Here is a 16736-nt window from a genome sequence, read left to right on the forward strand (position 1 = left end):
GGTTGTCGTAAGTATTCATCTCCAAAGCAATAAATAATTCCGTCAACAAAATGTTCCATGCACTTCATCGAAGTGGTTGCACCAATCTGCAGGTATTCGTCAACCGCATCAGCCGCTAAACCATATGCAAGCATACGAATTGCTGCTGTACACTTCTGTAGTGTAGATAAACCGTTTCTTCCTGTAGCATCTCTTTTTTGTTGAAAGAATGGAATTGTGGAGAGGCGATCAACAACACGCATGAATAATGGCTTATTCATTCTAAAACGGCGTCTGAATAGATTAGGAGGGAAAGTTGGATTTTCTGCGAAATAATCGTTCCATAACTGGATGTGTCCTTCTTCTCGATTTCTTTCAATATGGACTCGTTTTTTCCTCGATTTTGCAGCTTGCTGACGATCACCGTAAGAATCCAAAGAATTATCCAACGCTTGCTGGAAAGCATTGGATAAAGCATTAGATAATTCTTCGTCCAACGCTTCTTCGAAATTGTAATTGGAAGATGAAGCCATTTTGTATGTATAATTTTTAGGAATAAAAAGATTTGGGTTTAGAACAAGATATTGAAGTGAAAAGAAATAGAAGATGGTATTTGCTTATGGAATAAATTATGGTTTAGAATTGGTTTTAGATAAGTAATTGGTTGTGGTTCAACGATTTGGATTTCTTTTGTTGTGAGTTTGTAAGAAAAAGTAGACTGAGGAGAAGAGATAATTCATAGCAACATGAAACTTGTGATATTTATAGTCAAAGTTCTCAAATAATACATGGTTACAAAGCATTTGTGACTTGTGGTACAAATCAATTTATTACTTGTGGTTACAAAGAAGTGAACAAATACGCTTGGTCCGTGACCAAAGAGAGAGTATCAAGTGGTCCAAAAGCTTGCTGGAAACTTGTGGTTACAAAGAAGTCTTGTGGTGTCCAAGTACAGATTCAGACTTGTCCTCTTCTTCTCCTTTCACGTGAACCTGCACATAATTCATACCAAGTTATTGCAAAAACCAGAAGTTAAAAGACATGAAAGAAATCGAAACATAAACAAAAAGATACAAAGCCAAATTGAAACATAAAGACATAAAACAAATTGAAACATAAACTTCATTTAGCAAACATAAACCAGAAATACAACCACAATTTCAAATTGAAACATAAACATAAAGACAGAAATCCAAGCAAGAAATTAAAAGCATAGACATAAATATAAAGACAGAAATACATGAGAGACATTCAAAGCAAAATATCCCTAATTAACTTGTTCTTTAGTTCTTCCTCAATTTCAGATAGAGGATCTGATTTAGATAAAAGAGAATCAAGCAACTTCGAGTTGGTAAGTTCCTTTCTAAAGGCATGTTCTTGCTGCTTCAAAGCAAACTCTTTTTGCCTTATCTCCCATAAAGCCTGAATCCTTTCTACAACCTGCCCTTCTTCTTCTACAAGTGGCGCAGTTGTGGCAGGCTTTTTGAGTTTTGCCTTGGTTGCCTTAACACCAGCAGGACGAGATTGAGATGCTTGAGACTCATTATGGGCTTGGGAAGCTTCAGAATCTACCTTTCTTCTTTTATTCTTGTCAGTGGATTTAGTGGACTGCTCTTGACACCACTTCTGCTCATTCCTCAACGCTCTCCATGCATGCTCCAAGTTGAACTTATTGTCGTAGTCAGCCTCAAATATCTGATGCGCAAGCTTAATGAGATCGTCATCATTCATACCACTTGACACCTGTCCTGCTGCAGCTTGGAAAGAACCCACAAACTTACAAACTTGCTCATTTATCTTTGCCCACCTTTGTTTAAAGTGGGTTGGCTCTCTCTTTTTCTCACCAGATATATTGGGACTTGCTGCATAATATGCTGCAATCCTCTTCCAGAATGCTACTCCTCTTTGCTCATTGCCAACAATGGCATCTTTACTTGTATTAAGCCACGCTGATATTAAGACTAAATCTTCTTGACTTGTCCACTTGTTCCTCTTTCTTGGTGTGGATTTAGCTTTGGCGCTTCCACCTTGAGTTGTAGCTTCTGTCGCTTCTGTCCATTGGGTGCTGTAGGCAGGGAGATCAGATTCACCAAGTCGGATACTTGGTGATGCTGACTCACAAGCATTGGGGTTTAGGCTTCCTCTTTCTTGTTGACTTGTTAACATCTCCATGAAGCCAGCAGAGTTAGTATATGGATTCATCTCCAAGAGTTTCAGAGAGTTTACAAAGGGAATTAAAGAAAATGAAAGATGAGAGAATGAAAGAGAATGAAAGAGAATGGGAGAATAAAAGAAGAATCCGAGAGAATGAAAGAGAATGGGAGAGAAAGAGAGACTTTATGTGTTAGTGTTTGTTTACAGTTGTGGGTAACAATCAATGATACACTTACTTCTAAACCCTAATGGAAACCAAACAAGCATTGATCAATTAAAAACTGATGTAGACAATCTAATTCAACATCAAAACTGACAGAAAGCAAACAATTAAAAACTCTTTTAAGATGCATTTATCACTAAATTGACACAACCAAAACACTCAAGTCTCACCTAATATTAACTACAAAAATAATCAATGTTCTAAATCAAATTCAAGATAGCTTCTATGAAGTATAATCACTACACAAAGCATTTATCTGATGTAGACATTCTAATTCAATTTCAGGTAGACAAATAGCAAACAATTAAAGACACTCTAAAAGCATTTATCACAAACTGACACAACCAACAACACTCAAGTCTCACCTAATCTTAATGAAGACTAATCAATATGCAGCAGCTAACAAAAGCTCAATTATCTTAACAGTTTCCGGAATATTAATCATCATCACAAATGATCCAACAAAGTCTTAATCCAAACAATCATCCACACATCAAAAACAGAGTATTACCTGACATTCATGTTGAAGAACATGACACAACTGCACTGCTTCTTTAAACCAAGTGCTTCCATGAACTCCACTGCTTCTTTAAACTGACATTCATGTTGAAGAACCTACAATATTAAGCATATACAATCAACTTTTATAGTCTGAGAACATGCTTCCAATTGACAATGACTTAAACATTACAGAATATAGATTAATCATGCTTCTAATTAGACAGCATCTGATTCATACACTTAACAACAAATAACACTATTTCTCAAAATCCAGAAACCCTTATTTAACAAATCCAAAGAACACTACTCATAAATTACTTAAACAACAACAACACTGACTCAATCATGCTTCCAATTAGCCAAATATTAGTGTTAACAACGAAAAACATATTTTCCCCAAATCCCGAAACCCTAATTTCAAAAATCTGAAGAACCCTAATTTGAAAACTCTTTTAATACATCACACACACACTCAAACATGCTTCTAATAAGGCAAACAATAGACTTAACAACGAAAAACCGATTATCCCCAAATCCCAAAACCCTAATTTGTTAATCCGAAGAACCCTAATTTGTTAATACGCAAAATACATCAATTCAGACACCAAATGAGACATGCATACCTTGAATAATATAGACCTGAAGCAGAGATTCCGATTTCGAATCGAAAATCGGAGATCATGTGAACTTCTCTCCGATTTCTAAACCCCACCTCGCCGAATACATCAACCGAACACGCCGTCGCCACCGGAGTCGGTAGAGATGATGGGCCGACGGAAGAACGACGGCCGGAGTGGAGGAATCTCCGATATCAAACGATTTCCGGAAATCATCGGGATTTCTCCGATTTCTCCGTTTTCGCGAGAGAGAGAGAGAGAGAGAGAGAAAACGGAAAAAATAAAAACGCGTGTGGTTTTTTTATTTAAATATTTCTCAGCTTGCCCATTCACAAGACGCCACGTGGCTGTCTCTTAACCCAACTTTCGTTCCTTAGCTAAGGAACGTTTGTTACTGATAAAGCAGAAAATTAATTAAATGTAATCAATTTATTCCTAAGATTTTACTAAGATTTTGCTAACATACTCCCTATAATCATGCCCTTAGCTCCAGATTCTGAAACTTTACATGAGAATCGCCGAACTCTAATCGGATCCGGGTCGGGTATGTAATGTAACCCGGGTTTTATTGAAGCCTCCATCTTCTCCGTCGATTTTGAAGATTCCGACGATGTTTTCAAGATTCGTCTTGAGAATTTGGAAACCAAAAACTCAATTCACATCTCTCAATTCAATCAAAGGTTTTAGCTTTAGCTCGATAAACCCTAAACCCAAAATCCGAGTGGGGGTTTGGTGGGATCTAGACAACAAACCACCAGCCTCTTTCCCGCCTTACGACGCCGCCGTCAAGCTCCGAACCGCCGCGTCGTCTTTCGGATCCGTGAAGCTAATGATGGCGTATGCGAATCGTCACGCCTTTAGCTACGTTCCTTTAGAAGTAAGAGAACAGAGGAAAGATAGAAAATTGTTAAACCAATTAGAGAACAAAGGTTTAGTTAAACCGCCGGAGCCTTACTTCTGCGGCGTTTGTGACCGGAGATTCTACACTAACGAGAAGCTAATCAATCATTTTAAGCAGATTCATGAGACTGAGAATCAGAAACGTATGAGACAGATTGAATCTTCTAAAGGACATCAAAGAGTGAGGCTTGTGGCTAAGTACTCTATGAAGATTGAGAAGTATAAAAGAGCTGCGAGGAACATTTTGACGCCGAAAGAAGGTTACGGGTTAGCGGATGAGCTGAAACGAGCTGGTTTTTGGGTGAAAATGGTGAGTGATAAGCCAGAAGCTGCTGATAAGGCGTTGAAGGAACATTTGGTGGACATGATGGATAAGAGAGAAGTGGAATGTGTTGTTTTAGTGTCTGATGATTCCGATTATGCGGGGATTTTGTGGGAAGCGAAGGAGAGGTGTTTGAGGACGGTTGTGATTGGAGATTCGAATGAAGGTGCGTTGAAGAGAGTAGCTGATGTTGCGTATTCGTGGAAGGAAGTTGTGATGGGGAAGGCGAAGAAGGAAGTTGAGAAAGTTGTGGGGAAGTGGAATGATAGAGATGTGTTGAAGAAGTTGGAGTGGAGTTATGATCCTGCTTTAGAGAAAGAGAGAGGAGGTTCTTGCGGTGTTTGGGATTACGAGTTTGATTGTGATGACGATGATGATGAGATTGCGAATGGAAGAGAGGTGGAATCGGTGGAGATTGGAGATGGTGGTGATTGGTGGAAGATAGATAATGAAGATAGTGTTGGATCTTCAAGACCTTGTCGATAACATCATAGCATTGTCGAAATTGATTGCCCAGAGGAAGATGAGAACTTTCTAGGAAATTAACATGGTCTAGGCTAGAGAACAATCTTGTGAATCTATTGGCATATTACATAAACTTCAGGCTAGAGAACATTCATTGTTTCTTGTTCTCTGAGATTATTCAGTGTTTTGATTTTGTTCTTCCAAACCATCAAGGTTATTCAAGTGTATAGACCTATGTAAAATTTGGTCAGGATATGTTGGATTCACAAGAAAGGTGACCAAATAGATTGAATTACTACAGAGTATATGCATCAAAATCCAAGCTACTTTATTCCTCCGACATGATGGAAAAGACAATTGAGAGTCCACAATTGAAACACATAAGTGATGAAGCTGTACATTGCTCAAATCTACTAACAAATAAATGAAGCAAAATCTAGCAACACAGAAACAATGCAGATACGTAAATAGCCTTATGTTAAAATAACCAAGTGTTTGTCCATTAACAGTGTAGCCATTTTCCTCGCGATGCAAGTGCTCGGGTTTAAGGCCTTAAGCTCCGAGCTCCAGAGGCGAGAACAGAGACCATGACTAGAGCAGAGAGAAACAGAGAGACATAGAGATCACCAAGAACTCTTCTTCTTCGACCCTGTGTAAAAACCCATATACCATTTCACAAACTTTTTCAAACCCGTCTCAAGATCAACCGCAGGTTTATAACCGAGCTCTGCTTGCGCTAACGTGATATTCGCGTGAGTAAACTCAACATCCCCATTCCTCGGTAAAGGCATGATCTTTTTCTTAGCTTTCATCTTCAAAAGCTTTTCTAATATAGTCACAAGCTTAGTTACCGGAACAGGCGAAGTATTCCCCAAATTATAAATCCTAAACATAGCAGGACCTTTCTTCTTACCACCACTACCAGTACTCTTCTCAGCAGTATCTAACGCACCTAAACAACCTTTTACAATATCATCAATGTAAGTGAAATCCCTAGCAACACTACCTTTATCAGGAGATTCAAAAACCGTAATCGTCTTCCCTTTAAGAATATCTTTAGTAAAGAAGAAATACGCCATGTCAGGTCTACCCCAAGGTCCATAAACAGTGAAAAACCGCAAACCCGTAAGCGATAAACCATAGATATGGTTATAAGTATGTGCAATTCCTTCACCAGCTTTCTTCGTCGCCGCGTATAAACTCGCCGGTTGATCCGTTCGATCTTTCTCCGAAAAGGGTACTTTCGAATTGAGACCATAAACAGAGCTAGACGAAGCCCACACAATCGCAGGCTGCGGATTCGCTGATTTCGACACTTCTAATAAATTCACAAACCCAGCAATGTTACTGTTCACATACGATCCTGGGTTTTGCATTGCGTAACGCACACCAGCTTGAGCAGCTAGATGCATAACATGTGTGAAGAGGACAACATCAAAGAGCTTTCTAAGCAAAACGGCGTCGTTAATATCGCCTTCAACAACGAAAACACCTGATCGTTCTAAAAGACCTTGTCTTGCTCGTTTAAGCTTTGGATCGTAGTACCGATTGAAATTGTCAAGACCTAGAACACCATCGCCGCGTCTTCGTAACGCGATCGAGACGTGAGTACCGACGAATCCGGAAGCTCCGGTGACTAATACCGTTAAACCGCCGCGAGACCTAGGACGAGCGGATTTACGAACTTGTTTCTCCCAGTGAGAGCCACCGTATTTAGCGGCGGAAATTGAGGAAGAATCGTTGAGATTCCGGCGAGATGGTGACGGAGGAGGAGATAAAACGAGGTAGAAGAGGAACAGAGCGAGGAAGAGAGAAGCCCAAAGTGTGAGTTTCGAGAGACGGAGGTAACGGTGGTGGTGGAGAATCCCGTACGGAGGAACTTTATCGGTTTTGTACTTTCCGGGAGTAGAAGGAAGATCATCAAGGTGAGACATTTTCACCGGAGAATTAAGAAATCGGAGAAAATGTCGATTAGGGTTAGGGTTGGATTTTTGGGTCTAAGGAAGCAAAATTGAGCAAGTCAAAAATGAGGATTTTCCGGGAAAGAAGAAGAGACGATCTCTTTTTACTTGTAATCAAAATTAAATGTGGATGATTTAATTTGATTAATGATCAAATTAGAAAATATGTATATATATAAAAAATTTATATTTTTTGTTCAATCTTTAAGTGATGGTAATAATAAAGCTGTCAGAGATTATAGATTCATGTATTTTAGATTTGCTTTTCATAACGTGTTTGTAGATTTGCTTTTCATAACGTGTTTGTAGATTGTTGACATTTGTATTTTTATTGCATTCTATAATTGATCATGTTATGCATGTACTTTTGTATACGAACACATATACAATATTTTATACGCAATATTTCCTTTTGTACTTTTGTTTTTAGCTTCTGTATTTATTGGTTTTGAATTTTGATTGATGATAAAAAAAAAAGAAAAAAAAAGGGGTACAAAATAACATAATAGTTATAAGAACTAAGAGGTGTGAGATAACGGAAAAAAAAAAAACAGTATCCGATGATAAAATGGTTAAGAAAAAGTGAGACATAACGAAAATGTGAGAAATAATGATACAATATCTGTTATTTTCGAGAATTATATTATGAGTTATTTTTTATTTTATGAAAATGATCTGTTTTTTTAGGACGTGGACGATGAAATTATACAAAAAATAATGATTTCATTTTCTTACAAAAATTATACAAAATATAATTAGTGGTATCTTTCTTTTTTATACGATTCTTCTACTTTTATTAATTAATAATATATATATATATATATATATATATATATATATATATATATATATATATATTCTTACCATTACGGTAGAATGTTATCAATCAAACATATTACCAATGTGAACAGTATAATTGACATAAATTAAACTGTTTTATTTTAGTTCATGATTGTTATATCTCACCTAACCATTATTTTCTGACATTAGACGAAAATTTAATGTTATATATTCCTAGTCTCATAGTAAAGCTTTAAGAACAATCCACATTTAATAATATTAAGATTTACAAATCTTAAAATACCAAATAATCACGCAACACTGATATTTATCAACTTATTATAGTTAATCTATCAGAAAATTGATCATTTTTTTTTATAGCAAATCTCTTTCTTTATGGTAAGAAGTTGCCAAATCAATTACTGCCAAAATATCGGTCATGCCATATACAGTTAATCTTGTAATTACTCTGGTTAGATTAGGATACTATCAAAATCAAGATTGACTTTGTCCTTCTCTCGATCATTAACTAAAGTTACTATTGCCGTTAGAACAAAACCGGCTGAGTCAAGGAAACTTGCTTTTATTGCACAAAATTCTAAATTACTCCAAAGACGTGTTGCTTGTTACTTCTGATATTGCATGTAAATGATTTTGAGTCAATTTCAAAACTAACATTAATATTGTGATGCATCCTATATAACAAACGAAGTCCATAATAAAAGTCTAAACGAAATGCCATGTGAGGAAAAAAAAAAAAAAAAAAACGAAATGCCATGAATTTGACTAATATACTTCCAGAAAGTTTTATACTTGACTGCATATTGTTTTGGAATTTAGTATATGTTTCTATTTCTCGTCTCTAGTCTCTACCATCGAAATCAAAGATAAAAAAGAATTTTTTTTTTTTTTTTACTAAAGTGTAAGCTTTGGTTAATTAAAAGAGATTTGTAAAAATATGTTCTCTTGTTTCAATAAATAAATAGCCAATAAGCCTCGCCACGTTTATAAGCAACCTTTGCTTTGACTTTAAATTTCATATCACACCATACTCTTCTTTCCCTAGTGGACTGCAATATTTTAATTTATAATTCCTATTTCATTTTCAAGTAAATGTATAAATGAGTGATGGTTAAAGAAAAGAACAGAAAATTAAAGGAACATGACTTGTTTTTTAATCCAAGTTAAAGAGTATATATTCTGTCTCTAACAATGTTAAAAGTGGTTAAAACTCACATGAAACCTAAAAAGAATCTACCAACTCAACCAAATTTTCTTGTGATTCAATTTCTAAGATTCATTTCCAAGCAATAGATTACATATGTCATACGTGTGTGTATATTTTGATCAAAATAAAAATTTAGGCATTGGAGAAGATAACTGACCAAGACATATAAAATATTTTGATCGCTGTTAATAGTGTAAGTTCAAATTAGCTCTTAAATCTTAATATTAAGAGGTAATAGTTTTGAGTGCAAATTAGCTCTCAAACCAGGATTCCATATATCATAATTTTTTTGATCAAAAATAGTCCTGGTTTGTTGTGTTCTCACTGAAACAACGTGCCAACGTGGTGTAGTAACGGGCCCTTTCTCATACATCTGTTGGAACTATCCACAGACCCATCTAAATTCTAAGTCCATCCCGTTTTCTAGTTGATGTGATATAGGCATCACCAAAATCAATCCGTACCATTTTAAAATGGTATACCAAACATAACCGTATATTTTATGTTGTAAAAATTTTGATCTTAAGATCTTTTGTGAGACTTTAACTGTAAAGACTTTTGAAGTAAAAGTTTTAGCTACTAAAATTTTGAAACTAATTAGTAAAAATTGTGAGTTTAAAAATTATAATTTCTAAATAGCATAAATTACTAGATGATGACATGTACGATACGATGATTTTTTCATCTCTACCAAAAAATCGTTGTTATCGATATTGAAATAATTAATGACGGTTTTCGATGATCGGTAAATATCACCAAAAATTGTTAAAAAGATAGTAAAAACTGGCATGCGCATAGAGATTAAACCTTCTAACTAGTATGTTCTGTTTTATGTGGTTTTAATAAATCTCGTCGGAGTGGCCCTTTAAGGATTGCTACATCATTCGGATGATTTCTAATGTTGGATGGGCTGTGTCCCTCTATTGAAGTCTGGCCCAAATTAGAGATTAACCTAATTGATTTCAAAAGAGTTCGAAAGTTAACGTGTTTGTAGATCGTTGACATTTTAAAATCTTGTCATTGTTATAAACCATATGGATGGACTCCATAACCGGCCCATGGCCCATTAGGGTTTTACCTTATTCTCTGTATCCTGCTATTATCCTTGTATATATATATCCCTTATACTATTAATGAAAGACACAGTTCACAACACGTTATCAGCACGATAGTCTTTCACCCTAAAAATTAAAAATTCCGAAACCCTAAATCTCTCTCACAAAAACCAAAACCAAAACTCTAGCCGTCTCTGCAAACAAAATTCTAAACTCTATCGAGATAAGTTTTCTGTTCATATTTGTTTCTGCACGAATTTTGCACGGATTATCTGTTATCAATCCTGTCTGTATTTCTGCACGAACTTTGCACAGATGATCTGTTATCTATTCTGTCTGTAGTTTTGCACGAATTTTGCACGGATTATATGTTATCAATTTTGTCTGTATTTCTGCACGAATTTTGCACAGATTATCTGTTGTCAATTCTGTCTGCAGATTTGCACAAATTTTGCACAGATTATTTATTATCAATCCTGTCTATATTTTTGTACGATTTATGCACGGATTATATGCTATTGATTCTGAACTGTTTTATGCAGTATATTACAGAAACCCTATTTTTTTTCATTTTACTAATGTAATAGCCATGTTTCCATGAGCAAAATTTTGAGTTTCTCAGGAATCAGGATTATATATATTGAGATTTTGTAGGAGGTCCCAACCAGCTAAGAGACATAACTGTTTCCAATCTCCGTATCAGATCTCGGGTCTCTGTTATCTTCTCCAATTAAGATAAGTGCTATTTATTTATTATGCTTTATATACATGATCCAATTAAAGTTTGATAAGATAAAATTTGCATGAAAATTGGCACATGTGATTTGATTTATGATTGGAGAATTAATTGAGAAGTTAGTGAATGGAAAGATGTTTAATGCATGGCATGATAGATTGAATGTTTTAATATAAACTCTAGGTTAAACCGAAAGTAAACCAAAACCCTAAATCCTAGGTTAAACCGGTTTAATAAACCCTAAGTCACGGTTTAAGATCAAGTTTCCCATATAAGGAAAGTTTCCAGAAATAGAAAGTTTTCATAAATATAAAATCACCATAAATAGAAAGTTTCCATATAAGGAAAGTTTCCAGAAATAGAAAGTTTCGTAAAATAGCAAGTTTCCCAAAATAAAAGGTTCCCTAAAGTAGCAAGTTTCCCAAAATGGAAAGTAACCAAAATAGGAAACCCCTTCATAAGGAAATATTCCAAAACCCTAAAGTACACGTTTGTTTAGGATTTCTTTCTAGATGAGAAATAGAAAGTTTCCATAAATGGAAAGTTCCATATAAGGAAAGATTCCATAAATAGAAAGTTCCATACATAAAACCGAAACCCTAGAAAAAACCCTAGTACTATAAATCGCGGATGCTAAAACCCTAAAACTTAACCGCGAAATCATAATATCCTAATCTAGTATGATCCGATTGTTTGGTTATTTTTTGTTGCATACTAGATCAATCTTCTAGGGTTGATTTCATCCATATATATATAACATGATTGTGTAGAAAACACTTGCTGAAGACAAGCATGGTTCGGTCTTAAATACCGCATGACTTGGTCTAACCGATTACATGAGTTCTCATTTAACTCTATATTTTATAGATGTCAAAAATCAACTATTATGAATATACGGCACTCAATGCCTCTCGTGACAATTATTTACAATGGGCTTTGGACACTGAGATTATCCTAAAGGAAAAAGGGGCTTGGTGAATCTATTGTGGAAGAAAACAATGTCACCAGAAGAGAAAGATATAAGGCGATTACTAACATACGCCATCACCTCAATGAGAGTCTCAAAATCAGTACCTCACTATTAAGAATCCTCTGGACCTCAGGACGGTGCTATTACCCAAAAGCCCGATTCGATCGAAAGAATCTCAGATTCCAGGAATTCAAATCCATGAATGAGTATAACTCAGCACTATTTAAAATAGTGTCAATACTGAGATTCCGTGATGAGGAAGTTACTGAGAATGACTTGCTAGAGAAAGCATTCTCGACCTTTCACACAAACAATATATTGCCTCAGCAACAATATCGTGAAAAAGGTTTTTACCACATATGCAAGTCTAAACTCTTGTTTTTGGGGAGGACTCCTCTATAGAGAGTGCTAAGGAGTGAGGCTTTGGAGAAACCGTGATGAGAACATTGATTCTGATATGCTACTTGCTGAGCAAAACAATGAGTTATAAAGAGTGAAATGAGACCTCCTGGTCCTACCCCATTATCAGAAGCCCGTTGGGCTGAAGAGCCTAAAGAGCCTAAAGAGACTAAAGAGTCTAACCACGTCCAAAGAGATAAGTATCATGGCCACAGTCATGGTAAATGGAATGGACGTGGTAGAAGTGGAAATTATAATTTATATGATCAAGGAAACCATTCATATGGTTAAGGCCACCGACCCGACTTTGGTCGTAATCGAGGTAGGCCACGGTATACCCAAACCACAACACTCAAATAAACTTGTTTGCCACTGATGAGGAATGGGGAAACCATTGGACTAAGACGTGCATGACACCTAAGCATCTTGTTGATCTCTATCAAGAGAGTTTGAAAAGAATCAAGAAGCTCATTTAGTTCATCACGATGGTGAAGAAGATTTCGACCATGAGATAGATGATTATGAGAATTCAATAAACGAAATATCTAAAGACATGGTTCATTAGCCAAATTGCGGGTATAGCTAAATTTAGTGAAGGCTAAGGGTAGGCCCATGGCAGGCCCATATTCCCAAGGGCACGCATCCTCAGATGCTTCATATTCACCCAGCTCAAAGGGGCTTGTTGAGTTTCAAAGAAATGTGTTTGAATAGTTTCCACATTGAAACTAAGGGTGAAGGGAACAAAGGATTCCCATATATTACTAACAGCATCCAAGACCATGAGAAGGTTTTACAGACTATACCCGCGTCATATACCTTTACTATGCCAAGGTCAATATGATAAAGGCTAATAAAGTAAACAAAAGGGTTTACTGAGAAATTCACTAATGGCATGACCGGCTTGGCCAGCCCGGTTCGAATATGATGCGTAAATTAATTCAAAGTTCTAAAGGGCACACCCTTAAAGAAAACCTAGTTTTCCCTAAGCACCACACGTGCATAGCCTGTTCACAAGGGAAGCTTATCACTCGACCTTCACCAGTCAAAGTGTCTAAAGAGACCTTACATTTTCTGGAACGAATTCAAGGAGACATATGTGGTCCGATCCATCCACCTTGTGGAACATTTCGGTACTTCATGGTTTTAATCGATGCATCGACCCGCTGGTCGCATGTTTGTCTTCTAGGAACCAAGCGTTTGTTAGGTTATTGGCCCAAATCATCAGATTGCGAGCCTATTTTCCAGATTTTCCTCTTAAGACCATACGTTTAGATAATGCTGGTGAATTCACTTCCCAAGCATTTAATGACTATTGTATGGCCATGGGGTAAGTGTGGAACATCATGTGGCACATGTCCATACACAGAACGGATTAGCTGAATCCCTCATTAAACGAATTCAACTAATTGCTCGACCATTACTCATGAGGTCGCAGCTTCCGGTCTCAGCTTGGGGACATGCAGTTTTACACGCTGCTGAACTAATACGCATTCGGCCATCTAATGAGCATAGATATTCCCCATCCCAATTGCTAATGGGTCATGAGCCAGACGTTTCCCATCTAAAGACATTTGGGTGTGTCACCTATTTACCCATAGCACCACCATAGAGAGAAAATGATGGGACCTCAAAAGGAGATGGGAATATACGTTAAAAATGATTCTCCCACCATCATTAAGTATCTCGAGCCAAAGGCCAGATACAAGGATTGTCATCTCAATGAATCCGTTTTCCCAACACTGGGTGGAGAGACTAACAAGCTGGTCAAAGAACTTACATGGAATCAAACATCCTTCACATGGCAAGATCCTCAGACTCCATCAGAGATCCAAAAGACTATATATCTGCAAAAGCTAGCTAAAACAGTTGCCAAGATTCCTATAATGACCTAAAGAGAGTAACAAAATCGTACATACCAGCTTGTAATGCACCAGTACGTATTGATGTTCACAAGGAACACAATCAAGTTGCTACAGAGGCTACAACACGTAAGAAACGTGGTAGACCCAAAAGGTTCCAAAGACAAGAACCCTCGGAAATCAAAGAAAGGTGCAAGGGAAACCGAGAAGGTTCAAGAAACCATAGACATGGCCGGCTAATAGACATAACCCTAAGGTACCAATCAATGAGGTTTGGGACGCCAAACCTCAAGGTCCTGAAGGTGTAAAGAGATCTCTATAAACTATATCATGTCTAGAATACAATGGAACCGAAAAGATGTCGACATAAATGATAATATATTTGCGCACAAGGTAGCAACTGAAATGAATGAGGATCAGGAGCCCACGTCTATACTAGAGTGCACTCAAAGACCTGATTGATTAAAATGGTACAAGACCATAAAACGTGGAGCTAAGAATCAATGTAAAGCCAGTGGGACAAATGAGTCTTTGTGATTGTGTGAAATAAACATAGTGAAAGCTTGATATATCAGACACGGCTTGTCGCACAAGGATTCACACAAAGACCAGAAATAGAGGAGATATACTCCCATGTGGTGGATGCTAAGACATTTAAATCTTTGCTAAGTCTGGCTATAGAAAAGAGAAAGATTTGCGGCTAATGGATGTAATGCCTGCATATTTATATAAGTCCACTGGATAATATATGAGATTACCAGAGGGTATTGAGCTCAAAGATAAGAAAGATTCTCGAGAACAGCACTGCATAAGGCTGGAAAAATCCTTATATGGACTAAAACAAAGCGGACGTATGTGGTATAACCGGTTAAGCGAATATCTCATCAGAGAAGGCTATAAAAACGATCCGATCAGTCCATGTATTTTTTTCAAGAAGTTTGCAAACAAAGGATTTGTAATCATAGCAGTTTATATGAATGATTTAAACCTCTGGGTAATCGACCAAACAGTTGAAAGACCTAGGTAATAATTAAGTTCTGTTTGGGATTACAACCTGAGTACGTGAATAATGGAATCCTTGTGCATCAAATGGCATACACTGAAAGAGTACTCAAGGAGATTTAATAAGGACCAGGCCCGCCCATTGACCAGGCCCAATGGTGGTGAGAAGCCTCAGATTGGATAGTGATCCATTCAGTCCGGAAATGCCAAACCTCAGTGCCATAGGAGTTCTAATGAATTTGGCTAGACACACTAGACCAAACATTTGTTTTGCCGTGAGTCTCCTGTCTAAATTTAGTTCATGATCAACCCAAAGGCACTGGAAAGGTTTAAAGGAAGGTTTGATTAAGCTTTAAATTCTATTCTTCCTGCGTTGTTTACTTGGGTATATTCTATACTGATCTAACCAAAGAAGGTCCAGTTTGCTTTGGTTTAGTTTGATTTACTAATGCCGGATATTCATAAGATCAGATTATGGCATGGTCAATGAATAGGAACTACGTGTGGCTTGATCCCTTCCAAGGGTACGTAGGCAGCCTTCTTTAAGGCGCAACTGCTACTACATCAAAGACCATCATATTTGAAGACAACGCAGCATGTATTGATCAACTAAAGGATGACTATATCAAAGGGGATCGAACGAAGCATATTCTGCCTAAGTTCATCTTCACTCATGAATTACAGAAGGACGGTCAGGTCAAAGTTCAACAGATCCGGTCAAGTGAGAATTCAGCGGACCTATTCACCAAATCATTGCCGACTTCAACGTTCCGGAAGCTCATTCATCAGATCGGGATGCGCGGACTTAAGGATCTACAGTGATGCTCAAATCAGGGGGAGTAATGCGTGTTGTACTCTTTTTCCTTCACCATGGTTTTGTCCCACTGGGTTTTCCTGGTAAGGTTTTAATGAGGCAACATTCCCCAGCGCATTATAGAGATCCCGGTTTAGTATTGGGCACGGTTATGTCTTCCAAGGGGGAGTGTTATAAACCATATGGATGGACTCCATAACCGGCCCATGGCCCATTAGGGTTTTACCTTATTCTCTGTATCCTGCTATTATCCTTGTATATATATATCCCTTATACTATTAATGAAAGACACAGTTCACAACAGTCATGTTATTTTGCTTGCAATTTTCCTTTTTAAACATGAATATAAAAATCAAGAAAATTTACATATCTCAGACGGTGCTTCTTGTTTGATTTAGGGGAAAATTGGAAATAAAAGACAAATAATTAAACTATTGTCCATCTATGCATTCTATATTCATGATTGGTCATATATACTTTAATATTAGTCATATATGATTTCATATAATTAAAATCCCAATATGCCCCCAGTCTTTTAAAATCTTACTAAACTATTAAAAAAATTCAAAATTAAATTGATTTCTTTCTAAAAACAATTTGGAAAAAATATAGGACAAAATCAACATATATTTACATTCCATTATTTGTTTTGCCGTAGATAATTTCATATCTTCTTCTTCTTTGATTCTCTTGCTCATCAAAGTTAAGCTTTCGTAATTGTTCTCTCCTCTCTAATAACGCCATATTAAATAATTTTTTTTTCTTCTTCTT

The 16736-nt window shown here is 36.7% G+C and overlaps 2 protein-coding genes across 2 annotated transcripts; one reads left to right on the top strand and one right to left on the bottom strand.

Annotated features, from left to right (window-relative positions):
- The first annotated feature begins 3689 nt into the window (after window positions 1-3689).
- Window positions 3690-5459, top strand: LOC9308716. Its single transcript, XM_021022040.1, has one exon. It carries the CDS (start codon window positions 4085-4087, stop codon window positions 5180-5182), a length of 1098 nt encoding a protein of 365 aa, XP_020877699.1. The 5' UTR covers window positions 3690-4084; the 3' UTR covers window positions 5183-5459.
- A 9-nt stretch (window positions 5460-5468) lies between these two features.
- On the bottom strand, window positions 5469-7250 carry LOC9308717 (UDP-glucuronate 4-epimerase 5). The gene has a single exon (XM_021022026.1). It carries the CDS (start codon window positions 7093-7095, stop codon window positions 5785-5787), a length of 1311 nt encoding a protein of 436 aa, XP_020877685.1. The 5' UTR covers window positions 7096-7250; the 3' UTR covers window positions 5469-5784.
- Between the last annotated feature and the right edge of the window lie 9486 nt (window positions 7251-16736).

Source organism: Arabidopsis lyrata (genome assembly GCF_000004255.2).
Source record: "Arabidopsis lyrata subsp. lyrata unplaced genomic scaffold ARALYscaffold_6, whole genome shotgun sequence".
Lineage (NCBI taxonomy): Eukaryota > Viridiplantae > Streptophyta > Magnoliopsida > Brassicales > Brassicaceae > Arabidopsis > Arabidopsis lyrata.